Source organism: Falco punctatus, assembly GCF_963210335.1.
Source record: "Falco punctatus genome assembly, chromosome: 7".
NCBI classification, from domain to species: domain Eukaryota; kingdom Metazoa; phylum Chordata; class Aves; order Falconiformes; family Falconidae; genus Falco; species Falco punctatus.
The window spans coordinates 2,925,398-2,951,290 of NC_137587.1; the positions used below are offsets into that span (position 1 = coordinate 2,925,398).

Sequence of the window (25,893 nt, forward strand, 5' to 3'; positions counted from 1 at the left end):
ATTACTTGTCTGGCCACCTCCCTGAAAATGGCTCATTTGGGAACCAACCCGAAGACAGCCCAATTTGATTGCCCAAAGAAAGCATAACAACCACCTCTCAAAGACATTTGAAGAAAGAAAGCTCGAGAGCTCAAGATCCACAACTGCTTAAAGTCATCAGTAACCACAGTTGCTGGAAACTGAAAATGTTTAGCCCTTCTAATATCTAAAAATTTAACCTCACCCTTTCACTGCTATCTAACAATTTGTGAGAAATTGCAAATCTAAGAGAGGAACGAGGACCATACAGTTTCTGGAGTAAGTCACTGTTAATACTGACTTGTTACAAACAATACAGAGGAATCATTTTCAAAATTCAGTTTAATGTTATTTAAATATTGTCTGGGCTAAAGATTAGGCTTTATTAATTTATGTGCACAAGTTTTAGTTCAGAACTCCCAGGACATTGAGTCCAACCAAACACTACAGAGACACAGGGCAAAAACTCATTCATAGTAAGCAACTCTATCTTCTGCTACTCAATTATTCCTGTATTTCACTTCAATCCAGCTTCAAAATTAAAGAACAGTTGTATGCAGGTTTGCAGGCATTGCTGTTTTAACATCCTGAGCTAAATAACAAACAGCTCTTCAGAACATCTGCTGGACACGGTAAAGGAACATACGGCTTGATTTAAGTGTCAGTAAGTTTCAAAAAGCAGCTAGTAATTGAGAGGTAGCGGCAGTAACTCTAGTGCCAGCCAACACAAACTATTCACAAACAGCCCCAGTTTAAATGTACAAAACCTCAGCACACACCAACGAGGGCCAAACCTCCACTTGTCATACAGCTCTGTTCCATAAGAAAGTGCATGCCCACTTCAGGTGAGGAGAGGAGACTGCGACTACCGTATCAAGGCGGTGGAGCAATGAACGGCATCATGTCAATTAACACAGGATGGAGAACGCTCACAACTCACCTGCTATCACAGCGTACAAACTCACCATAAGCACCAAGCAGTACTGTATCAACTGCAACCCAGCCTAGGGGCCCTGTAAAAGGAAGGTTTCAGCCAATTTGCAGAAGCTCTGGCATAGATCTGCTGTACAGGTACTAATTGAAAGCCACATTTTTACTGTAATCAGGCAAGATAGTTCTGGTAATGGCCCTAATGCAGAGACTGCTGGTCCACAGAGCCAACAACAAAAGCAGCACTTACGTGGAACAGATTGAAATCTAGAGCAGAAGTGTGCTATTTTAAGCCTGCCTGTCCAACTCTTCAATAACTGTTCCAGCTACAGAACAGATGTGCAATTTATGCTTCACAACCAGCTCTCACAAGGAAGTGCAGTAGTAAGGTGAAAACGCTTCACCTACCCAGAGATGAAAGGGCTAGAAAGGCTACACAGTGTATGTCTTCATCTTCATACTTACAGCGTCTGAAAAAGGCTAATCAGAAGACATTCTTGCACAAAAAGCAGTGGCTACAGCTTTCCCAGACTAGCACTACCAGGTGTCTTAGTTATACAAAATAGCAGAGTTTGCTGACTTCAGATGTTCAAGAGCAAAAAGAATGTGGTGGTGAGGTCTGCCTGCACAAGGAAGACTGCTTAACCAAATGAGCTCAGGATAAACGAGTCCACTGACTGTACATCACTGCTAATCTATTCTGTATCAACAGCAGCAGGCCCCCTCAAAGAAAGCATTTGTACACCAATGCGACTATGGTTAATCTGGGTAAAGGCATTACAAAGACTAGATAACGTAAAATAAGCATTTCAGCAAACTAAATATTCTCAACTTACTCTCAAGTTACAGAAACGTATTCCAAAACAAAAAACCAACTATATGAAAAATACACTACTGCTCATAGAAGTAAGAGTGCAAAGTCTCAGGATTGCACCCACAGATAGTATATATTCACTCATCTTCCTTATAATATACCCAAACCCCAAGGTTCATGTCAAGAATAGCTTAGTTCAGTTTCTAGATGCCCAGTCACTAACATTCAGGAATAGAGAGTGACCTCTCTAACCAGCAGTCACTGCTGTTCCTACAGAGGCTGGTATAGTTAATGCAAACTTTATTTACAAAAGACACTTAAATTAGTTACTTCATGCCATGTGTCCATACAGAATCAACAGTTCAAGGATTACATGGAGAAGAATTCACAAAATTAAAAGCGATATCACTAGAGATCTTCTAAGAGTTAAGAACTAGGAAAAGATCTTAAAGACAATTTTACAAATTAAAAAAACCCCAAGTTATGAGAAACTAGTCTGAACAAGAGGATGGTTGTTTACAGGTCTGTACACTAAAACTAATACACAGACAGCCTTCTATTGTCAAAGAGATGCTCACTGAGAAGCAAAGTATGTACAAATACTTGTGCCACAATGACTCAACCCCCCAAAATCCACTGTATTATACATAAACCAGTTTGTATACATTAGGCCTAAATGAGGCCATTTAACTATGAAGACTTCTAGTTTAGTAAACTAAAGCTGAAGACAGCCCAAGCAACAGTGATGCTGTCTCGCACCCCTATTTGCGACTGCTTTTTATTCTCTCCAATCTTTTTTTCAAGTCATCAATATTAGCTGCTGCAGAAGAGGGTGAAGCCAGGGTAGTTCCAATGCCAGAGGAATGAGTCTGATTGGAGTCCAGGTCCAGATGTTGGTATTGCTCCCGTGATTCACGGAGCTGGGAGAGCTTACTGTGAAGCATATCTGTAGAAGATGCAACTGTAGGGAGTGCTGGTTTAGAGAGCAGAGACGTAAGAGGTGGTCTGTCTTCCTGCTACAGGGGAGGAAAGTGAAGCGTTAAGACAGCGGCAAAAGCCATGTAAGAAGTACAAACCATAATCAATGGCTTTTCATCTTCACAGGAAACACTAAGAACAGAGGAAAGGGAAGGAGCAATACAACACAGGTAATCTGCAGTGATAGTCAGTTGCCATCAAAGTCGGGACCATGCAAAGCCAACTACAATACTCAATTCCTATCATTTAAGTAGTTTAGCTAGATGGCAGTAGGGACACGAAGGAACTAGTCTTTAAAGACCAAAAATTCACAGCAGACCAGGTTTTACTGAGATGGCCTGCAGCAGTCTTGGACAGTCTAAATTCTAACACCACAAGAGAAAAGTCCATGCCTGTGTGCAGCATCAACAGCCAATGAGTTTTCTGGAAAAATGAGAAAAGGAAACTTGGATTGATTGGCAAGATCCACCTTGCCAAAGACTTAAAACGTCAATTCATTGTTCTTTTACCAACTGATACTTCAGTCTGTGTTAATTACCTTGTGACTCTCATCTAGGAAACATCTGCCCTCCTCAGAGCTGCGAGCCGGCAGGCAAGTTTTTGTTAGAGATTAAAACAGCGACATGCCTGGATGACCGCCTAGAGTGAACATCACTTCTCATGTGGCCGAGTGTGAACTTCAGTAATGGGCACTAGATTCCTAACGCATATCACCAAATTGTTAAAAATTTCGGCCCACAGGTTTCCAATACTAAGCTCATTCAGCATTTCTGTGCCTCAGTATCCATACAGCCAAAACACATAAAGCAAAACATGTAAGTCTTCATTAAGCTCTTGTGGTTGTTTCAGAGAAGAAAGATCTACAATTTCCACATCATTCAACTCAGAGGTCAATATATGTTAAAGTTTAGAGAACAATAGTTATTTGAACCTTTCTGAGACTCAACTAGGCGGCAAAGGAAGATACTAAACCACAAGGCTGTAGAAACAACCTGCATGTACACCAGTGCTGCAAACTGAGCAGACTGAAACGTAAGGCTACTTGGCTGAGTAATGAGTTTAAAGCCATCCATACCAGGCACGGTGACATGCAGTGAATAGCTAGAGCATGCAGTACAATGAAAAATCATCAATTCCAGCTGGAATCTGTGCCTTTGGCACAGAAAACCCAATCACTTGAATTCTTAGAAAGTGCAAATGAAGTGCTTGGGGGTTGCAAGTGTTGTCAAGTACAATACCTTTGCGTTGTCAAGGCCACAACGCTGCCTGAGGATTTTTAATCTTTCCAAGTAAACTGAAGGCCCCACTTCCTCCCCATTTGTGTTTCCTATAGATGAAGATACAGTGTGGGTAGAAGCAGGAACACATGTTCCTTCCATTTGAGGAGAAATTCCTGAAAGATGAGAGGAAGGGGGGGGGGGGGGGGGGGAGGGGGGGAAAGAAGTAAAAACATTTAAACACATCAAAAAAGTGTAAGCCTTTTGGTCAGTTCCTTGAAATAAGATGCAATGGATGAAGAATCAGTCAACCTATAAATTACCAAGCTATTTCCATTTGCTAGCGTAGTCATATCAGCCCTTTCATTTCCTTGCAAGAGTGACGATTAAAAAACAAGAAAAGAAACTGAGCCATTTAAGAAGTGGCAGCAGAGCAGCTCAAGAAGTAGTGCTGAGGCTGACAGCTGAAGATGACAGTGCGAGGTGGGGGGAAGAGGAAGGTGCTGATGGGGATACGCAGTAACCATGATGTCCAACAGACAGAACTCAGCAACTGGCAGGATAGGAAATATTTGGAATCTTCTGTGTTTTTTTCCAAGTTTAGTAGTACTTCTGGGCCACTGGTTCTCACTCCTCTTTACCTCTCATTTGGGTAACAAAGCTGTTACTTCTTCCGATTCAATTGGAAATTGTGATTTCTGAAGGCATGTAGCGATGTTTTTAAAGGCTAGGAAAGGCTTTTACACTATGAAAAAACCCTCTCCATTCTGAAATGAACAGCAAGTTCTAAGACTTAGTGGGGACAGGGATTTGTTTTCACTACTGCAAGAGTATTTAACATAGATAAAAGGAGAATTAAGAATTAACACTCAAAGCATTTATAATTTAGTCTAAATGAAGCACGGCTGCAAGATGGAACAATATCCTTTATTATATCCAACTTAACTGTTACAGTTAGGGAGGAGGAAAAAAAGAGACAAAGTTCAGGCAGATAAATTCTGTTTAGAAATCTCTGTTGAACTAACATTTTTTGGTTGTACACACTTTCAGGATGAAAATTGTAATTTCCTGTCCTATCTAGTTAGACACATTTAGGAGGTTCTGAAAAAAGCCTTACATCATCTTCCTGTAGTGAGTTACAATACAGGGATAGAAGAAGGAACAGCAGTAGGAGAAAAAGCTTAAGTGTCACAGGACACTGTGACACTTAAGAGAAATGAAAGTTAAAAGGTAGCTTTGCTTGACTGTTTCAGTTTTTCTTGTCATCTAATCATTTGTCACCTTCCCTCCGTAATACTGCATTAAATACTCATTTATGCTCATCTACAATGAAAAGTCTCGCTAACAAACTAGAGTGGTTTACAGTAACTTATCCAATTAAAAAACTGATTTATTGGAAAGGGGTCATTACAAAGACTGTTATAGAAACAGTTCAAGTTATTTAAAATAAACTTTTTAATTCAACAGTAAACGATACTACCAAAAAACCTCCTGCATCATTTCAGTAACCAAAAGGTAAAAGGAGAACCTGGCAGCTGCTGGGTTGTAAACGAGCTGTGTACTTTGCAGAAACAACCCCTCATACCAGACACATGAAGCACAGAGCTGATATTCAATCCGCACTACAGGAGATTAATTTGAACCATTTGTTTACAAAGCCTTTCACATTTTCTACATTTAGCGTGACAATGGTTGTAACATCTTTTTTGTGAACAAAAAATGTCTAGTCCCTGCAAATGGTACCTCATGAAGCAATACAAGTGCCAAGAAAATAACGTGACTCACTTCGGAAATCCATAAACATCTGCAAATATTAGCTTCTACCAGGGGACCTGTAACTGCTCTCCTTACAGGAAAAATGATTTATGAGAAGCAGAGATATAACATGTACCTGTAGAAGCAGCAATGCGTCCCTTCCCCTCCCGTTCTGTTTCTATCAGCCGGAGGCCCCTTTCCACATAGCTCTGGAAGAACTGCGAGGAGTTTTTCAGGAAGGGCTCAATGTCTGCATCAGAGTATTTCTTTTTGTATTCATACAGCTCTGCCAGACCCTGGGAGGGAAGAGTTCCTGTGTGTTACCACGACTGCTGCATACACCATTTTGATATATCACGTCCTCTTCCTTGCAGGAAGGGAGCACTTACCTCCTTAGTGTTCTCCTTGGAGCCAATTTTCTTAAATATTTCTGCCAAAATATCATTAACTTTGGCCTTCGAAGCCTTTTCCTCCTAAATAAATGGAGACATCAAACCCAAAGTGAATAAAAATGACGGGAAGCTAGTCAAACCCACAATGTGCTCAAGACCTGCTAGCTGGATACTGAGCTTTCAGGATGAATAAAACCTTGAAGCAGTTAGGGGTTTTACATTGCCACTGTTTACACAGAACAAGAATAAGCTTGTAGGACCCTTCCTGAGAAGTCAGTGTTTAAAACCCGTTCTGGGTATGGGTAACTTTTAGTAGGTCAAATGCAGGATCAGGCAGTATAAAACCTATGTTGCACGCCTGAATGTCCTGCAGAATATTTCATCCTAGGACAGGCACAGAATATTCAGGTGGTAACAGAAATACTGTTTCCACTGTTATGGGAACTGCAAGTTCCCGTAACAGCCATAAATAGAAATGAAACTAAAAGAATATTTCCAATATTAGTTGCATGCTGGAAAGGCAATTACGACTTCGTATTCCACAATCACAAAATTGAGCTTGTTCCTTAAATAAACTGCCTTACATTCCCTCTCCCTACTAACACATTTACATTACTTACTATGCGAGAAGCCCCTTTTTCTGTATCCTTATCAGCTTTGTTTCCAGTCTGGTCCATGGAGTGTTTCATTACCCTGCACAGGTGAGCCTCCAGCTCAGATTCATTTTTGTTGTCTATCATTGTTAAATGGTCTAAGATCTAACAGAAGGAAAAAGGGAACAATTTTTTTTTAAAAAGGAAAAGCTTTAGAAACTGAATGAACATCCAATTTAAAAAGTATGTGACTAGTGGCTGCTCTGACCTTGGGGCCTTTCAGCTTGCACAGGGTGTGAAGAAGAGTCTTCAGTGTCCTTATAGGAAACTCACTCTTGCACTGCTTCAGCTTCTCTTTGGGAAAGACCTTCATGAAAATGTGGATATCCAACAGAATACGATCCAGATTGATGCTATTAATGGTTTCTGGAAGAAGACGCACCATTCTCCAGAGACACTGGAACGAGAAGCTGACTTAAAGCAACTCAACTCAGGGAAGAAGCATTTAATTACATAAAGGGAAATTATGCAAAACTATCCTCGAACCATTTCACTCTGCTACCACATACAGACACGCACCATGCCTGTCTGCTCAAGCTATATTTGCACTGGTACATACTTTTTCTCTCTAACTAGCTGTAACATATCCAGATCCTCCTTTAGAACTGATGCATAAAAGTAGTGCTGACTTCTCTACCAGTAACAGGAGACCAAATGTTTCGCATGAAGGAATTCCAGCAGATAACACATAAGTTATGTGTACACCCACACACAGCCCAAGTTCTTTAGTTTAGCCTCATTAAGAATGTCCAAGTTGTCTTTAAATCACGCCAGTTACAAAAGGCTATCATATTATAAAAAAAGAACACACACATGCTTCAAATGCAGACATTTGCATGTTCACTCTGTCCTTAGGGATGACAAAACACAAGCCAGCTCCAGCCAGGGATTGTTTGAATCTACAGCACGGTGCTGTGCCTAAGCAAGTAAGCCCAGAGGTGACTGCACACTACTATATAGAGTCTGTATTAGTATACACAAGCCTCTAAACTATTAGCAGGTGTTAAGCTCCCTCCTAACATACATGAAAGTCACTACATGTAACATCTAATTATAATTCTTTCAATAATAATCTTATAAGAAATCTTTCACCTTACGGTCACCGATATATTAATATATATGTTCTTTCAGCCAAGTTGTCTCAGATAAACAAGCGAGTTCAAAACTTCTACTACAGGCTCACCTTCATGACAAGTTCTGAAAACTTAGGAGAGCTGGCTGTTGCTAGCAGACTGTCTTGGAGCAAAACAAGCAGAGCACTAGAAGGAATAATTTTATAATCGTTACTCAAACAAATGGATTCTACAGGCATCATTCTTTGCTTACAGAATAACTAAAACTCAGCTGTTGAGGAACACACAAGAACAGAAAAGAAGCAGCAACTGCACAATTTTTATTCTATACCTCAAGATGTTGGTCTGGTCAGACTTTTCCAGAACTTTCACTACCAAGAGGTTGACTGATCGGATGACCTGCTCACCCTCCTCAAGGTCTTCAACCCGAGAATCCAGCATTAATGTAATAAGACCGTGCATCAGGTCCTTCAGCACACCAGTGGAGGCCTCTCGAGCCAGACTCTCTATCTGAAATAGCTACAAAACAAAAACAGTATTACAGTACTATCGAAACGGCTACAAATCGAAAACAGTTTTCCCGCGCACAATGCTTTACCACAGGGATTTCTCTAGAAAACACTGTCAAACCATCTGACATTCCCCCCACATTAAACAATAAAAATGCAAATAGGAAGGAAATTATTTCTATTGGGTGACTTTGGAAAATACTTAGGCTGCCAACTCAGCACTCAAAAGGTAAGGAATACTAAAACAGAGCTTAGCAAAAGTGTTAAAGTGGCTGTATTCTGTAGAAGCAATAAAGAGACTTTCTTCGCCTCCCCAGTCCCTCTCAAGAGGCACACTGAGCAGACCATTAGCAACAAACTTTTATAAGTAAGACTCAATAGCAAGCTAACCTAGGTACTGGACAGACATTCCATTCTCCTGCAATTTCTGCACAAAAATTACCTGCTCTTCACCTTAACTTTTAGGTCAAATCCTTACCGAGATCATGCTCCCAATAATACAGCTGTAAAGTTTGACTATCTCATCTTTGTCTAGCTTCTCATCTGCCATGTGTGTATTGTAGATTAGCCGAAGCTGCATAAATGTAGCGATTAGGAATTGGTCAATGTGGCCAGACATAGCTTCTGCTTTGTCTTCCTGTCTGAGAACCTCATCAATCTAAGATTTAAGAACAAAACATCCAAGTTAAGTCAACATAATGCAAACAGTAAAAACAACTAATTTAAAACTTTCCCATAGGAAAGGTCTTGTCCTGACCAGTCCATTTGCCAAGGCACTTGTACTCTAAGCTTTCACTTGAAATCAGAAGCCACAGACTTCTATTGCTAACCCCAATATAACCAATTATCGATCTTTTAAGAGAACTGCAAGCCTATCCTGTACACAAAATCACAAAACGTGAAATACCACATCATGGATACTAGAATTAACAGCTTCATGAAATCTTCTGGATAAAATACTTCTAAGTAGTTAAAGCCAACCTAGAAACATGTAAAACCTACGAGGCATGACAATTCTTTTGCTGAAGATTTTTGAATTTACATTTAAAAGTTATGTCTCACTGGCTTTTTCAAACTTACAGCACAGCTATTTGACAAAAACCAAACACACACACTTTTTTTCCCCTTAGTGCTTCTGTGTGGAGTTTATTATTCTAAATAATTCAAGTGGAATTTCGATTGCTAAAGCGAGTCAGATGGCCCCTGTGCACTTAGTTTTGTCACCAGGGAGATCCTGAGCAGAGTCCATGTCACCTGACATGATTGCTCCACCACAGTGCAACTCATCACCCTCGCAAACAAGTAGTTTAGTACAGTGTGATTAGCTGCCACCTTAATTGGCTTACCTGTGCCAGAGCCTGGACGCTTGTATTTATATCACCACTGGCTACTTGGGAAATGACAAAGTTGATGGTAGAAGCTGTGTTACTGTGCATGTCATCAAAGTGTGGGGACACAGCACGGATTCTAAACAGTTGAAGAAAACGGCATTTGTTACTCTTTGAAAAGATAGCTCTAAATTACACTGAACTGCTATATTTCAATGAAGGTTTAGAGACAAGGGAAAAGGATTTCATTTGTCACCAAGAATACTCAAGGAAGGAATCATTCCTTTCAACACTTATGTTGCACTACTTGTAAAGATGCTGGTGATGCATTTATGAACTCAAGATCCTTTTATTATAAAACCACCTAAGCAAAACTCAGGTTTTTCATTAGAAATAACTCCTCTCCAGATTCCAGAACAGTACAACAAACCATTACTTTGAAATCTCTCTTCCAATTAGCAGACACTACCTTCTCATTTAAACAAGTCTGAATGTAGACACTAGCATGGGCAATTCAGCTTCTCAAAGCAGTTTGAGTAGCCCTGCTGGTTTCACTTAGGGGTTAAAACTAGACTCACTTGGGCTCAGGAATCAAGACAGGCTCAAAGATGTCATCTAGTTTGTGCTGTACAAGTGCTGGCATCTCACATCTGACAGTACTGTTGTCGTTTTCAATTTCATCAAGATCCAGCTGAAATTCCCGTGGAACTGCATGTGTTGTCTCCGAGTGACTGCTCATGTTGCGATTTTGGCTATAGAAACCAGGAGAAAGGTCTTTGTTATATCTATGCAACAGGAAAGAGCACTAGCATCCACTGGTAGCCCTAGAGCTCTCATAATAGAATAGCATGGATTATGAAGTTCTAATAAACCCCTTTGCCTCTCCCCTAGCCATTAGTGAAACAAGCTTTTGTAGGTCAGAAAAGCAGCTGCTAATTACTTGCCTTCCTAGTTTTTCTTGTAAACCCACCACCAGACCCCCTCCATCTGTGTTATGTATGTACTGGTTCATTCTGAGAGATCCCTAGCACAGTTTAACAGGTATTAATGGAATGTAACATTGAGGGGGCTTTTTTCCCCCCCCCCCCCCCCCCCTTTTTTTTTTTTTAATTGATGCGTAAGTACATAGCAACCTTGCAAGCTCATCTGAACCTAGGACTCCTAGCATCCCACATGACTTGTGCTGCGTATTAAGATTTTTCAAGGAAATGTAGTAATACGTAGTTCTCAACAGGGACTTTTATTCCAAGATAATGAGCAGGTGGCAAGGAATACAGTTTTGAGCTTTTTGTTGCTGGTACTGTTGTCCCAGGCTCTAGAATTCACACGTGCTCATCCAGTTCTGCACTATATGTCTGCCCTTACAAGTTAAGAACAGGGTCCAATCAACACCAAGTGTAGTGTAACACATAAGAAGCTCTCCCAATATTTCTAACAGTTGTTTAACATGGAAGTGCCATGTCCCCCTGCAATGTGATCTATTGTCACCTTGGCAGAAACCTATATTTTTGGTTTCTTTTCTTTAAGTCAGAGACCTGTAAGTAACCTAGAATTGGCCATGATAAACCTGTCACTCCCAGGAAGGGATGGCTAGGATAGAAATTGAAAGATACAAGAGCCTTGCTACCAAGGAGTTAGTGGGCAGTACTTACATCCTATAAGTGCGATACATAATTCTGTCCATGGAGAAGCAGTGAAAAAAGGCACAAGACCATTTAGAAAGATTTCAAGACAGACAAGACAAAAAAAAGTTTCAGACATTTTGTTTTACATTATTCGGCCAATTTTTACAACATGCAAAGATGATGATAGAAACTAAAACAACATCGCCAGACATGATATTAGCACATAAATTAAGCAGGCTACAGACCATAATGTATCATTACATACTTGAGTTTGGAGGACATGTCCTCAGCCGGTCCCTTCCGCAGCATGCTAGCGTTAGCACTGATGTTTTGAGTACGCTGAGGTTTCTCCTCTGCCTGTCTCACTGGAGCAGCAGACGGTCTCTTGGCCGACCGTTTTATTCTTTCCTCCAGCATGCTCATGTCTTTCTCAGAAAGCTGTAACACACAATGCTTTCACTCAATGAGTTGTACAGATTTTAGATATCTTGGTCACCTACAGGAGGTATACTACTTATTACTGCAGACCAAAGTTCCTCAATACCAAGGGTAGGAGCTGTCAGTACCACCGTCTAGCAGCAAACTAATAGGGCCACTCTGGACTGCCAGGTGACTCCTTCAGGAGCTAATTAACCCATACTGACAAGCTGTAATACTGACTACAGCTATTTCTAGCCCACATTATTTCCAAGAAACAAGTAATCTTGAATTCAAACTATGCTACGATCACATGTTCCCAACTGTTGCTTGCATTGCTGCAAAAACCCCAACCAAACAAAAAATCCCGCCCCCCCCCCCCCCGCCACTTTCCATAGCCCCTACTAGGAGCCCAGGCAATGTTTCAACAGTAAGGATGCTGCCACAGAAGCCAGAGTCCTTCTAACAGCTGACCCCTTCAGTGTACTCACAGCTGAACCTGAACTCAAGGTAAGCCAACCCAACACTCCAAGTCATGGCAGTGAAAAGAATCATATTTATCTGCTTTCCTACAGCAGTGAACATAACCAGGAACTATATTTGAGCAGAAGTAGCCATGACAGTTGTATGGGAAGTACTCTCCAGTACCCCTACGATTTGGAAACCTTCCTGAAAAATCATGTTTTGGGACTAGATGGAGCATACCAAAGCTCAGAAAGCCATGATTAGAAGAAACTGAATGGTTCAGGTGCTACAGTTCTATTTAACCTTGAAAATCCAAAAGCAAATGGACTAGGCAACACAGCAGCAGATTGCACTGAACAATACTTCCAATAAGATGGGAATCTAAAATGCTAACAAGAACGCAACATTAATTCTCATGGAGATGATTACCAGAGAAAATAAGAGTCACATTAAATTTCAACATTTCAGGAAGCTGGAAAAGAAGGGGGAGGAAAAAAAAATAAAAAAAAGAAAAATAAAGGCAGCCTTGCTTCCCTGCTCATCACACTCCTTAAAATACCAATTCAATAGCTTTTTATGCAGCATATGCATGATGGCATATAACACAACACAAAATTCATAAAGGCATTAACATATCCATCATATTCCAATCAGTTTAAGTGCTGCTAGAAACATTACCAAGACCACAAGTTCAGAGAACAGAACATGAAAAAACAGCCTAACAGCTCTCGATTCAAGTAAGAATTCAGTATACTTAATGGTTATGCACAATAATTGTAGACAACACAGCAAACTAGCTTTCCACTACTGGAGACTAGAAGCCAACTTCTGCCACCTTTAACTTTTACTGCATTTTAGATGACACTGCTAAGTATGATTTCCAGAGAACAGAACAGCAGCAATACAAAGCAACAACGTACTGACACAGACCTTCAGCACTAAATGCAATACAACAAAGTGAACCAGACTTCAGCTGCAAAGCAGTGCATGGAGACGGGCATTAAAAAAAAAAAAGCCAAGAGTATTCCATGGAGCCCCAACAACTAGCCTTTCTCAGCCAAATAAATTACCCAAATACCATCCTGAGTCACAAATGTTACTTGTACAGTCGATTATAAGAGCAAGTTACTCTTTATAAACAATTTAATTGCCATGGAAGTCTTTTTACTCATTTCTTCCAGTTTAGTTTTTCATTCATGAACACCCAGGTTATATATCCCACAATCAGGAATTAACCAACTAACTTTTAGAGTATCTATGGCATAGCAAGTTATTTCCAACATTACAAAATGCTCTTGATGCCAGCAGCAAGGTGTACCGTGACCAATCACAAGCAGTATAGTGTTAATCCCCTACAACAGTGTAAGGATTCGGGGGGTGGGGGAGTTAAAAAAAAAATAATCTTATTTCCTTTTACACTCACATTTCCAATGAGCTTGAACACTTGGTCGCCATGAACATTGTAGACAGTCACAATGGTGTTCAGGGCAGCATTGCGCACAGTATTGTCCCTATCACCAATATGAGTTGCCATTTCTTTTAAGGCTTTCCCTGGAGTTGGCTGGCATACATTCATGCCATAGGATTCAACCAGACATCCAAGCTCTTCCAGGCATTCTAAAGGAAGAAAATGACACGTACACATTCAGGTTTAAAGCTGCTGGCAGGAGAGCCCTCCCAGTTTTCTGCGTTGCTTGCACACCTTGAACATTCACTGCAGAGAAGTGTCAATCACTATGCTGATTATTGATATACGCCAGGTGATAGATGGGATGGAATAGTAAACTACAGGTTCAGAATACTTCATGCAGATAGCATCTAAAAGCTGTCAGTCATCCCTATACCCTTCAAATATTTCCCATTACCACATATGAGCAATGTTACAGTTAACTTCACATCTAGGTAGTTTAGACAGTTGAGAGCTTGCAATGCTGTATTACGTACATCATTCAACATTCTGGCTATATCAGGATAAGATATTTTCAAGGTGATTAGGGAGTAGTTTGAACTACAAACACCACACCACAACTAATTTCTATAATAAAGTTGAGATAGACGTACAGTGTAGAGACATTTCTTTCCAAACTCTTGACCAATTCTCTTTGTCTCTTGGATAATAGCCCTGTTACTGTTCTCCCCAGCACTGTTTTCAATGAGACTACAAGCTTACTCAACGGAAACTCATAATCTGATTGCAAATTAATAGATTGCTTGTCTTTGGAAGACAATAAAACACAAGATGATACTACTTTAAAATACGATCCTTTAAACACTTAAGCATTTGCATTAAATGCTATACAGGGGTAAATCTCACAATCCACCAAATGTTATTACGCTGGATTTTTCAAGATGCAACCCAAACCAATTTCAAGTACTTTGTAATCGCTTAGTTCATCATCCCATTTCCCACCTGCACGCTGTTTTGAGTTTTTGGATTTTGTCCCCTCCATGACAAAAGTGAACATCTTGCTGGCTGGATAGATGAGACACATCCTATTCAGAATGGCACGTACATCCTTACGGATGACATCTTTTGGTTCTCCTACCTAGTGGAAAAGGTTTTAAAAAAAACAAAACAACAACGGAAAGACATACATAATATTTTAAACATTCTCATGATACTGTAAGATCAGTCTAAAAAAATTAGGAAAGCCAGAACTATTGTCAATACAAAATCCTTTTCGGTAAATGGCTTTTAAAGGCAAATATGCAATATAGATCATAGAATCATTTAGGTTGGAAAAGACCTTTAAGATCATCAAGTCCAGTGGTTCACCTAACGCTAATAAGTGCGCCATGTCCCCAGGTGCTACATTTACGCATCTTCTCCAGGGATGGCGATTCCACTGCCTCCCTGGGCAGCCTGGCCCAGTGCCTGACCACCCTTCCTATGAAGGAATTGTCCCTCTCACCCAATCTAAACTTCCCCAGTGCAACATGAAGCCATTTCCTCTAGTCTTGTTGCAGGGGTCCTCAAACTACAGCCCGCAGGCCGGATACAGCCCCCCAGGGTCCTCAATCCAGCACCCGGTATTTACAGAACCCCCCCGCTGGGGGTTGGGGGGGAAACCAAGCAGCTGCAGATGACTGCCTGCCATTTCATCCGTGTGCCGACCCCCTGGTTAAAAAGTTTGAGGACCCCTGTCCTATTGCTTTCTACCTTGGAGAAGAGGCCAAACCCCATCTTGCTACAACCTCCTTTCAGACAGCTGCAGGGAGCGACGAGCCCCCCCCAGCCCCCTCCTCTCCAGGCTGAGCCCCCCCAGCCCCCGCCCGGCTCTGGACACGCTCCAGCCCCTCAGTGTCCCTCTGGCCGTGAGGGGCCCAGAGCTGAGCCCAGGGCTCGAGGGGCGGCCTCACCCGTGCCGAGCGCAGGGGGACGGGCACTGCCCCGGCCCCGCTGGCCACGCCGTGTGGGACACCAGCCAGGGCGCTGCTGGCCTCCTGGGCCACCCGGGCACACTGCCAGCTCACGTTCACCCAGCTGTCAACCACCCCCCAGGTCCTTTCCCCCCAGGCAGCTTTCCAGCCGCTCTGCCCCAAGCCTGTAGCACTGTGTGGGGTTGTTGTATCCCACATGCAGGACCCTGCACCGAGCCGTGCTGCCCCTCATACAGCTGGCCTCAGCCCATCGATCCAGCCTGTCCAGATCCCTCTGCAGAGCCCTTCACACCCTCCAGCAGATCAATACTGCCCATCACCTTGGCGTTATCTGCAAACTTACTTGATTCCCCTCATCCAGACCACTGATAGAGATATTATATAGAACTGACCCCAGTATGGAGTCCTGGGGAACGCCACTTACGATCAGCCACCCACTGGATTTAAAAGCATTCACAGTATTTTTGGAATGAACATATTAAAGCGTTTCATAGTATCTGGCTATATTCTTCGTGAAAATTAAGGCTAGTTTCCGTACAATGAACTGTACCTTTAGGATAAGATATGGGATGAAAGAGGACGCTTCGTTTTCAGTAAGGTGATACTCTTCTTGACTCAGCAAACTGAAAAGCAATTTAAGGTACTCAAGTGCTTTCATTAAAACACTTGTGTTTGTATCAAAGAACCGCAGGGTAAGCCATTTTAAGATCAGATCCAGACAGCTGATGACTCCATCTTTTTCACTCTCCAAGTGCTTGAAGAAAAAAATAAAAAATAAAATAAAATAAAGGAGGTTGTGCAAAAGGAAAACACACTGTTCAAGAAAAGAACAGATTATAAGGGAAAGTTATGCTTGGTAAGATGGTCTACATTTATTGGTTGATTCTTAGAATCATAGGTACTCACTTAACTTATACAGTTTCCCAAAATTCTAAGAGAAGTCTCCGGTGAGGAAATCTTCCCTTCTCCCAACAACATTAACATCCAACTTCATAATTCCTCTGAAAATTATTTCTATATATACGTTAAGGTTTCAACTTCACAGAACAATGACCCCTGAGTCTTCAGAAAATTCCTATTCTATTTCAATGCAAGCAAAACCATTCATAGCAGAGAAGAATTCTCTACAATGTCACCTACTACCACAGATCCAAACTCACCTCAATCATAACAGCCAATGCTTTGTTGTGGTGCTGAAAGTCTGCATGAAACATCTCATCCTGTAGCCATTTGGCCACACAACTGGACATCTGAGTTTTTAGCTGCTCAATATATTCATCACGGGGAGTAGTGAAATTCCACTTCAACACCTGTAAAAAGGCAGCATTTGGGACTCAAAGCAAGCAATACCTTTTCTTCCTAATACAATTTACAGACTGCATCTCTTCATTCTGGTTTAAAATCTGTCTTCAAAGTCTTCTCATTATTAACAAGTAATGGGAAAAATTCAGTCGTGTTTGCTCCCCTTGGCTTACACGAACAATTTTCTTTATGTGGAGTGGTTATCTTTAGGCCACATCTTAATTATTATCATTTGAAGCGGTCGTTTCTAAGCTATAGGTAGGCCTATTTACTAGCAAGTTACAACGAACATGCATGTTTCAAGCAATAGAATTTCCCTAAAAAAGACAAGCTTCATAAGCAGGCTGTTCAATATAAGTGTCTTAAATACAACGGATCTTAGAACTCTGAAATTAGCCAACTGTTTTCAGTGAAGCCTTGATGATACTTCACAACTGAAGACCATCTCTTGGAAGTTGTAAAAAGGCCTTTGGCTTTTACCAGAGTATACAAAGGCACAAAATTTGAAAATTGGAAGAATACCACCACAGCAAACCAGGTATCAGCCTGTGGAAGTCAACTGTAGAACCAGATAATAAATCCAAGGGATAGACAGAGACTAGCACTTTCATGCCATAGCAAGTTGTTTAATTCCAAGTTAAACAAAAGCATGCATACAAATGACACTCCTTCAAAACCTGTGAATACATACAGATGTTTCTCACCTTCAGACCTTTCTCATCTTTCATCCTCTGTTCTTTCCCATTTGGGACTATGATAAAAATAGGACCTGATTTATCATCATCTTCCTTCAGATTAGGCTTGCTGAGCACTTTCTTCCCCTGTACACCCTGAAAAAAGCAAGATGTTAACAGGCAACACAAGACGCGTATATACCTCAGTCCCAGAAACTGCAAGCATTAGATACCAGCCAACCTCATGCTGCCTATGTGTACAACAGCCAGAGAAAAGCTGGAAGAATGACGTTGATTAGAATTTTAAAAGTATGTGCTCTGCTGCTGTGGAAGCAATACCCATGACAGTGTGCACAGCAGTACCCTGTGAAGTAAGACACCACTCTCAACCAGTGTGCTAGTCACCCACACACATTCCTACTAAAATCCAACGTGGTACCCGTTTGATAGATTTGCTCTTTGTCACACTGGTACTGCCTTTGCTGAGGCTTGTGTTACCTTTGGACAGGTTGGTATTGCCCTTGGACATAGCGCTATTAACACCTGCCTGCTGTAAATAAGCCACAGAAAAGGCTTTATTGTTATTGTTAGACAGCTACTTACATGTAAGAGTTACCATTCTAAACCTTTGAATGCTTTCACAGCAAAAGGCATTAACTCAAGGTTCAGAGTTTTGACAGAAGAAAACACTGACTTCGGCAAATCCTTCAAGGTTTGTTCCATTCATTCCTGCCATGAATCTGAACCCACATCAAACGTTCTTGTTACAGTGCTCCTTTAGACAATGGAGGCACTGGGACTGTAGAACAATTTGGGGTTTTCTTCTGGTTATACACATCGGACAGACTTGAAAGTTATCAGCAAAAAACTTACTGTAACACAAATCAATGGAAAAAACCTAACCACAAATTCAGATGTAATCAGTTTGGATTATTATGCATTTAGAGCATCTTTATTCTCTTTTTGCACTTGTGACTGAGAACATTTTGCCCTTCACACTGTAAAGGAGAGATTAATTTCTTGATACATGGGTTCAAAATTACCATTCAAAGTATAAGCTTGGAACTGCAATGGTAAGAATGAATTCTCAATAGCATGAAATCAAGGAAGCCAAGCAGATTTAGAACAGCCTGAGCAGCTCACAAGACTGCATCTTTGACAACACAGACTTTTGTCATTACCTATTTAATTACTAAAGTAGTGATTAAGTAAGTGATATGGGTACACCTGTCATTTCAGAACTCAGACAAGCATAAAGATTCTCAGTAAAAGCAGTCCCTAGCAAGGGCTGTACTACCAATAATGCATTAACAAACTACACCTATTAACTTCACAGAACTCATTTTATACAAAACAAATCAACATACCTTAGCTTTAGAGGAGGCTCCACCTACTTTGGCTTTTTTGGGATCAGGCTTGGATTCCATGGTATTGGACCCCAAATCTTCAGCAAGCACTGGAGAAACAATAGACCATTTCAAACTACCAACAAGCCCATTTTAGGTTAGTACAGTTTTCCATTCTTAGGACAGAAGAAAAACTGTTCATGAATAAAATATGCTTATCACACAGAGATCTGAGGATTTTAGACTCATAAGTTCCTTAAAGTCTATGTTAGCATACAAAGTTTTCATAATTAAGGTCATAAACATTAGCAAATTTGTCATTATCACAACAACTGAACAATGTATACACATGTATACTGTGCAGACTAATGTCTAGAGCTGTAGTTGCACCTAGTTTGAGCAGGCAAGCTAGCACCAGCAGACAGATAAGACAGGACTGCTTCTTCAAATCACTTGTCCCCTAAACCCATTACCCTCTCTTTTGTGTCAGCACAAGCATTGTAGTAGCCCCACAGTAAATTATACTGAGGAAATAGCCCAGAAAAAAATTAAACGTGAGAAGAAAAAAAATTATATTAAGTTCAAATCAGATTATTATTACCAAAAAACCCACCCCTCTCCAGTCCATGGGTGTTAGCTTCAATACCAAGTAGCTATTTTCAAAGAGCAGCTGACAGATGGTCGTGTGGAAAGGAAAAACCCTCCTACACTGGAAGTTGACTCAACTTCAAGTCAGACCTGAACCGCAAACAGAACTCACTAGATGACACAGCCATCTGTAACAGTAACTATGCTGAATTCCTCACACCCTGCTAAGTATATTTCTTCCTCTGGCATGTCAAGAAGCTTCAAAACCTACCCTTTCCTCAGTCATTTCCCAGAACATGAGAGGTTACCTGATGCAGGTTGGAATTTGGCTGAAGCTGCTCCCCCTACCACTCTGGAAGATGGTTTAGCAGGGGCTGGTTTGGCTGGCATGTTAGCTTTGGCTTTCTCAAGCATGGCCAGTACCTGGTCTTTGGAAGTTGGCTACAGAACAGAAGAAGGAAAAATATTTTATAAATTTGGAAAGACTAGTGATAGTCATTACTAATACATGCCACACATGAGGAAAGTTACACTAGTTTGAAACAAGCTAATCCATTTAGCATCTTTCAGGACATTTATCTCAAGTCATCAATATTTTCAGCTATTTCTGTTCTGAAATAAACCACTTTTGCATTAAGCTTCTTCTGCAAGACCTATAGGAAACAAGTGAGCCAGCAATCTGTTCCAAGTGAGTAGTCCTCTGACATTAATGAAGTGCCTTAATAGAGATTCAGCACTCAAAGGGTCCATAAGATACACCAAATTGCTAGAAGTCATATTAAAGCACGTGTTCAAAGGCATACAGCCAGACAGTAACCGGTATGGAAACTACGTGCAGGTAGATTTCTTCAGAAGAAAAGCAGAGTGAATGAGTGTCAAGCTCCCAGAGCAATAAACCTGTGGTGACAGCAGTCCTTCTGAAGCAGAGAGCTCTAAATCACAGCCTCCTGATACTATTTCCAGCCCCTCTGAGAACATTCAATGCAGACAAACTTACATGACTCAAGACAGCATATCACGAGATTGTGAATGTGACTTGTTAATATCCACTCATTCAAGGTCACATTACTTATTCTTAGGAACAGAAATACCTTCAGCTTGCTGGTAGCTTTTGCCATCTTTTCAAAGCCAAGATGCATCATAAAGAATGGCAGGGCATCCTGTGCTTTTTTACGCACATCCCCATTTCGATCTTCAAGGCAGGAGTACAGGTGAGGCACACATAAGAGCAGATCAGAAGGAACAGAACGGAGGGTTGGCAGCTTCTCAGCCAGCCAACCAAGAAGCTGAAAGAAAGTTTAAAATACAAGTTTTTGAAGAAGTGCTCATAGTGCTGTGTCAGGCCACAAGAACTTGAATAGTAGTCCTTCACATACCACTACGCAGGTAGGAAAAAACCCCACCACCCCAACCTTTGTTCAGACAAGTATTCTTAAACATCAATTGTCATATCCATTAAAAAAAAAAAATAAATATTGAGTACAGTACATTAATACGCAGCTACCTTAAAACTCTGAGCATGGCATCTTAAGACTGCAAGGGCTATTTCTTCCTTTTGAAAGTAACAGCAGAATTTCAGCTGCACTTTATTGGCCTCAAACACATTAATGTCTCCACTTCAGTTCTGGTCTTCCTTACCACGTGGTTAATTTGGGGGAAAGCACACTAGCTCTTAAAGCGCTGATCAGAACAGACAACAGTTTCATTTAGGAGGCTTCAAAATCTGAATGACAGCTATCATGCAGGAATAAAACTTGTTATTGGCTTTCTGAGGTTTCAGTATGAACACATAATTACTTGTTTACTCACACAACGGTAGCATTGTGTCATTTCAGACTGCATAGATAAACATAGTCCACAGCAGGTAAGGTTATTTTTATTAGGCACATGTAAGGAGAACTTTACTTAACAGAATCCTACCTCTTGTCTTAGAAAAGGATTTTCTTTTTTGAGCTCCTCAGACAGGTCTTCCCCTTCCAACCACTCTTTCATGCCAGTTTGTTCAGCCCAGGCATTCACAGTTGCTAGTGCAGCAGCACGAACATTATTCTGTATCAAGAACAAGATTTAAGAAGAATAATTCTAAAGAGGGGTCAGAAGATTACAACAGAAGAGGCAACTGATTCATCCTTTCCATGAAAGGAGAAAGCTTCTACATCACAGGCTTTGAAATCTTTATTTTTATTCACTGCTTGAGAAGTCTAAGATTCAGAAGAATTAAGTTTTAGTGATGGTATCAGAAATCACTGAATCAGACACTATTTTTATCTACCATCATTTTTTAAAAATAAAGTTCAATAAAGAAGGACAAAGCGTATCTTAAAAAACACTTTGTACCTGCTACCATTCATTGATGAGAATTTTGGGAGTTTCCTAACTCTCAAACAAGCTAAAGAATAAGCTTAGTTATTTACGTAATGCTTGAAATAGACTTCACACATTCATAAATCAAGGCAAGTGGGTTATGCAGCCTGTTATTAGGGCACCCTTATTTAGGACAGACACGAGCTAAAGTCAAGTCAGGAAGAGGGGAGCCCTCGAACTCCTACCAGTTTCCACCTTTAGTGTTTTTTTCCAAGCAAAATTTACAACGGCACCCTCTTTTGAAGCAGCTACGTGAAGTTACAAGAAAGCAGATTGAATACTTAACAACCATGGTTCTTCAGAAGATGAGCAGTACTGACATGACTCCATACACATGACACTCCCCTGTAGGCTGAGTCTGAGGCAAGCAGATCATGTAAGACTCATTTAGCTTTAGTATGAATCAGTTTTAAAAGCAAAAGGTAACATCCAGGCTTGTATCTAAACAAGAAGGGAGTGTCCTTGCAAGTAACTTGTCTGTCTTTAATCTCATTGAGGAAAAGAAACAAATCACGTGCTGCAGGTACATAGATCATCAGCCTCTCTGAAGTGGCCTTGGCTCCCACCACCCAAATTTAATTTGTCTTCACTCATGGTGCAAGCTGTTGATCTTCCTCAACCACTCGGGGCGGGGAGGGGGGGGGGGGCGCTATTAATATTTCAAAGCAGGGCCCAAAAATGATCCCTCTTCATCTTCAGAAACCCTAGCAACTGAATAAACTGGGTTAAACTTGCAGTACCTCAAAAAAGTGACTACTCTTAATGTCTGAATGAGTGTACAGTCCTCTGTCAGCATCATAGTGCTTACAAGTAGCCCAGTATTATGCATTTTACTAACAGTAAAAGATAAATCACAGTTGGTCTTATCCTTAAACCATGCACTTGGAAGTAAATGGAGCTTGCTGTTTCCTCAAGATGAATAAGAGAAGAATACAACTAAAGAACTGAGATTTTACGTGTTTAAAGACCCTTTAAGAGAAACATTTGAACTAAGTTTTTCTCTAGCCCTAGGACTTGTCCTAGTCCTTCCATTGCTTGGGACAGGTAGATCCAGTTTCTGCTCTTTTTCCTACTCACAGAGTAGACACATCGGAAACTCTGATAATTGCCTGTGACTTCTGGCACAAAACACTGGCATCTTCCCAAGCCTCCTTTCCCCACTGCTTCAGACAGCCCTTTCCCATGGTCCCAGCTTAGATTTTGCATAGCATCTCAATGAGGTCAACACGGACATGACACAAACTTCACTGTCAGTTGCGAGTGTCCCGTTTCTACCTACGATTCAAAGGTCTCCTATACTGTGACACAAAGACAACAACGTACACTGGAACCCACACTGACATGATAAAAGAACAGGAGTTCTACAAGTAACTTTATTTATTTATTTATTCACTTTGAACTACCATCCATCTCCCAACAGCAAGTCCAAACAGACATAGCTCAAGACAGCGAGTGGCATAAAAGAAAGAGATCGTGATGAGTGTCCTACCTTACTGTCTCCTAGGACTGTGATGACAGGAATGCCCAAATTTTTCACATGCTGTTTGATATTGGGGCCCATTGCTGTTGCTAGCTGCTGAAGAATGCTCAGTGTTTGCTGCACCTGCACATAAACAAAAAAGTTACGAGTTGTGCAAAGCTCCAAGTCACATGGGGAAAAGTAACACTGCTGTACACTTAGGCTTTTACTTTAGAATGCCTACTCAATGATACCCGTTCCAGACTTCAAATCCATCACAAAGATAAAGTTACTTCTATATTCTGAGCAAATTAAAGCTCAACTAAAAATATCTTCAAACAAGGGACACTTCACTTTTCTCACAAGCAGAGTATTATTTAAACTTCTTTTTGGTTAAGATTTATTATATTACATTCAAACTAGAGGTAGATTTTCCCCTTTTTTGAAGGCTTTTTTTTTTTTAAATACAAAGCAAAGAAAACCAAATATTTACAAAAAGCAGCAAATACATTATCCAGAAATACAGAGTTTACAGTTTTTCAACTGTTGATTTCATGATATTGTAACAGACTGAGTAAAAAGCAAGGTTCCATAATCATAAATAGTTTGTTCTAAGTTCTAAGCTGGAAACAGCTGAAACAGGATTTTGAATAACATACCAAGATTTTATTGGAGTCATTGAGACGACTCTTCAAGGCAGCTGGAAGTTCTCCTATGTTTGGCTGTATAAACTTAGCATCATTTATTATGCTTGTCACTTCATCTAGACCTTCCTTCCTGACCTTCCAGGTTTTGTCCCCAATCTTAGACACTAGTTCAGCTGTGATCTTATCACTGTAAGAGAAAAAAGGTTAAAAGCCCGTTTTTTTTAGTTATGTGTCTTTTAGTATTTGAGTGCCTTAACACCACAGATCCCTGCTTAGAAAGCACTTATAAACACAAAGTTTTGAACTGCAGTGAAATTATGTCTTCAGGTTGTAGAATTCAAACGTACCTAATATCTGTTCTTGGCAAGAGATCCACAACATCGTTTCCAACATCCTCCTGTTCCTCTTCCTCACCATCATCCCCACCCACTGCACTATGCCTGGAAATGCCACGAGTTGGGGCTGGTGCTGTCTGCCCTTGCATCTGCAAGAAACACAAAAATCAGAAACAGCTATTTTACAGTTTTTCATTTGACAGTAAAAATAACACTTGCATGGTATAAATGCACTTCTAAAACATTATGCTATTCCGACAAAACCAGAAACTTTTGAAGTTTGTCATCAGAAAAGTGACTATTGACATCGCTAGACATAACGAGTTTGCAGCTGCTTCAGTAAGCAGTCTTAAAAAAAATATCTGATCCATTTAGAAAAACACAGGCTAGACCACAGCGTTAGTACAGATTCCAGGTACTGAAGTTTCCAAGTAGTTTTAATGATACTTAGTAGTAAGACAGCTACATTTCATACCTTTTCAAATTCCGCATCTATCTGGGAGAGAAGGGCTGGCTTCTCATCCTCAAAAAACATTCGCAAAGGAGGTCCCACATAAAGATACATGACTCCCAGCAGCGTAATGGCAGAAGTTCTTACAGCCTGCCAGAAAGAGGATAGAAGCAGTCAGTCTTCGAATTTAAGGACTGATAATAATTCAGGATTAGAATTACCAATTTACTCACTGGGTTAGTTGCAGCAAGAGCGGTCTTCACGTTACTGATGAAAGCTTTGACATTCAGTCTGGGGGGGGGGGTGGGGGGGAGGGGGAAGAGAAAGATATCCCCTGTAAGTAAAATACAACACAGGAAGCACCAACAAGAAACAAAATCATCATAATACACTACAGAAAAAAAAAAAAACGTGCTGAGAACAGATTTATACAACTAATTTACAAGAAGATATTTGCACTTACAAAATACTATAGATGGTAGTAGCTATTTAAATAACTGCTGTAAGAGATCGGTTTGGGGAATAGCCTGCTATGAAAAGCAATACAGTAAACAAAGTAATTAATATCAAAGACTGCTATTATTTCCCCCAGAAAGTTTCTTAAACTACATCACCCACACAATTGCTAGGATCCTGAGGGATGAGTCTAGAATAATTTGAAGTACCTGAAGCATGGCTACATAATAAAGGTGAGGGTTTGGTTGCGTTTTTTTGTTAAGTCTGTCTCAGTATCTTCCAGAAAGAGACACAAATGTCACAAAGAAATTTCCAAGAGAAAGAAAGGCAGGTTTAGATTACTGAATCTTCTATACTACCACTGAATTCAATAGAAAACAGATAATCACAGAAGCTTCCTTTGTGCAGCCCCAAATGCTGCTGTTCCAGTATCCAATCTACACACAGATCACCCTGATGGAAAACACACACTTTTTAGGGAATTTACTGAAGAGGAGAGCTCATTTTCCAGACTTAATTGATGTTACTATCCACTCAATAGCTGCAAAACAACTTGGACAGGCATAGTAACTGCCCAAGTAACCAAATAAATTAATATTTGAAGTCTTCACTGCTTAGAAATTTTGTTATCAAGAGTAAACTGCATTATGTATGCTTGTCCACATTCAGTTAAGAGACTGGCGTTTGAAAATTAAGGAATGCTACACCTGGTTCTG

At 40.6% G+C, this 25,893-nt stretch overlaps 1 protein-coding gene across 1 annotated transcript in view; it reads right to left on the reverse strand.

Moving 5' to 3' along the window:
* Window positions 1-2,045: 2,045 nt before the first annotated feature.
* CKAP5 (cytoskeleton associated protein 5) overlaps window positions 2,046-25,893 on the reverse strand; it is a 52,627-nt gene continuing 28,779 nt past the window's right edge. Inside the window, exons 19-44 of the mRNA XM_080395664.1 lie at window positions 24,955-25,012; window positions 24,746-24,871; window positions 24,283-24,419; window positions 23,948-24,122; window positions 23,319-23,432; window positions 21,386-21,514; window positions 20,557-20,751; window positions 19,774-19,906; window positions 18,899-18,987; window positions 17,562-17,687; window positions 16,716-16,865; window positions 16,106-16,309; window positions 14,585-14,720; window positions 13,598-13,791; window positions 11,558-11,730; window positions 10,246-10,419; window positions 9,686-9,806; window positions 8,818-8,997; window positions 8,162-8,349; window positions 7,941-8,016; window positions 6,966-7,154; window positions 6,725-6,862; window positions 6,102-6,185; window positions 5,849-6,008; window positions 3,979-4,133; window positions 2,046-2,778 (exon numbers count right to left, since the gene is read on the reverse strand). Coding sequence (XP_080251790.1) covers window positions 2,524-2,778; window positions 3,979-4,133; window positions 5,849-6,008; window positions 6,102-6,185; window positions 6,725-6,862; window positions 6,966-7,154; window positions 7,941-8,016; window positions 8,162-8,349; window positions 8,818-8,997; window positions 9,686-9,806; window positions 10,246-10,419; window positions 11,558-11,730; window positions 13,598-13,791; window positions 14,585-14,720; window positions 16,106-16,309; window positions 16,716-16,865; window positions 17,562-17,687; window positions 18,899-18,987; window positions 19,774-19,906; window positions 20,557-20,751; window positions 21,386-21,514; window positions 23,319-23,432; window positions 23,948-24,122; window positions 24,283-24,419; window positions 24,746-24,871; window positions 24,955-25,012 — 3,859 coding nt within the window. The 3' untranslated portion in view covers window positions 2,046-2,523. The remainder of the gene's footprint in view (window positions 2,779-3,978; window positions 4,134-5,848; window positions 6,009-6,101; window positions 6,186-6,724; window positions 6,863-6,965; window positions 7,155-7,940; window positions 8,017-8,161; window positions 8,350-8,817; window positions 8,998-9,685; window positions 9,807-10,245; window positions 10,420-11,557; window positions 11,731-13,597; window positions 13,792-14,584; window positions 14,721-16,105; window positions 16,310-16,715; window positions 16,866-17,561; window positions 17,688-18,898; window positions 18,988-19,773; window positions 19,907-20,556; window positions 20,752-21,385; window positions 21,515-23,318; window positions 23,433-23,947; window positions 24,123-24,282; window positions 24,420-24,745; window positions 24,872-24,954; window positions 25,013-25,893) is intronic.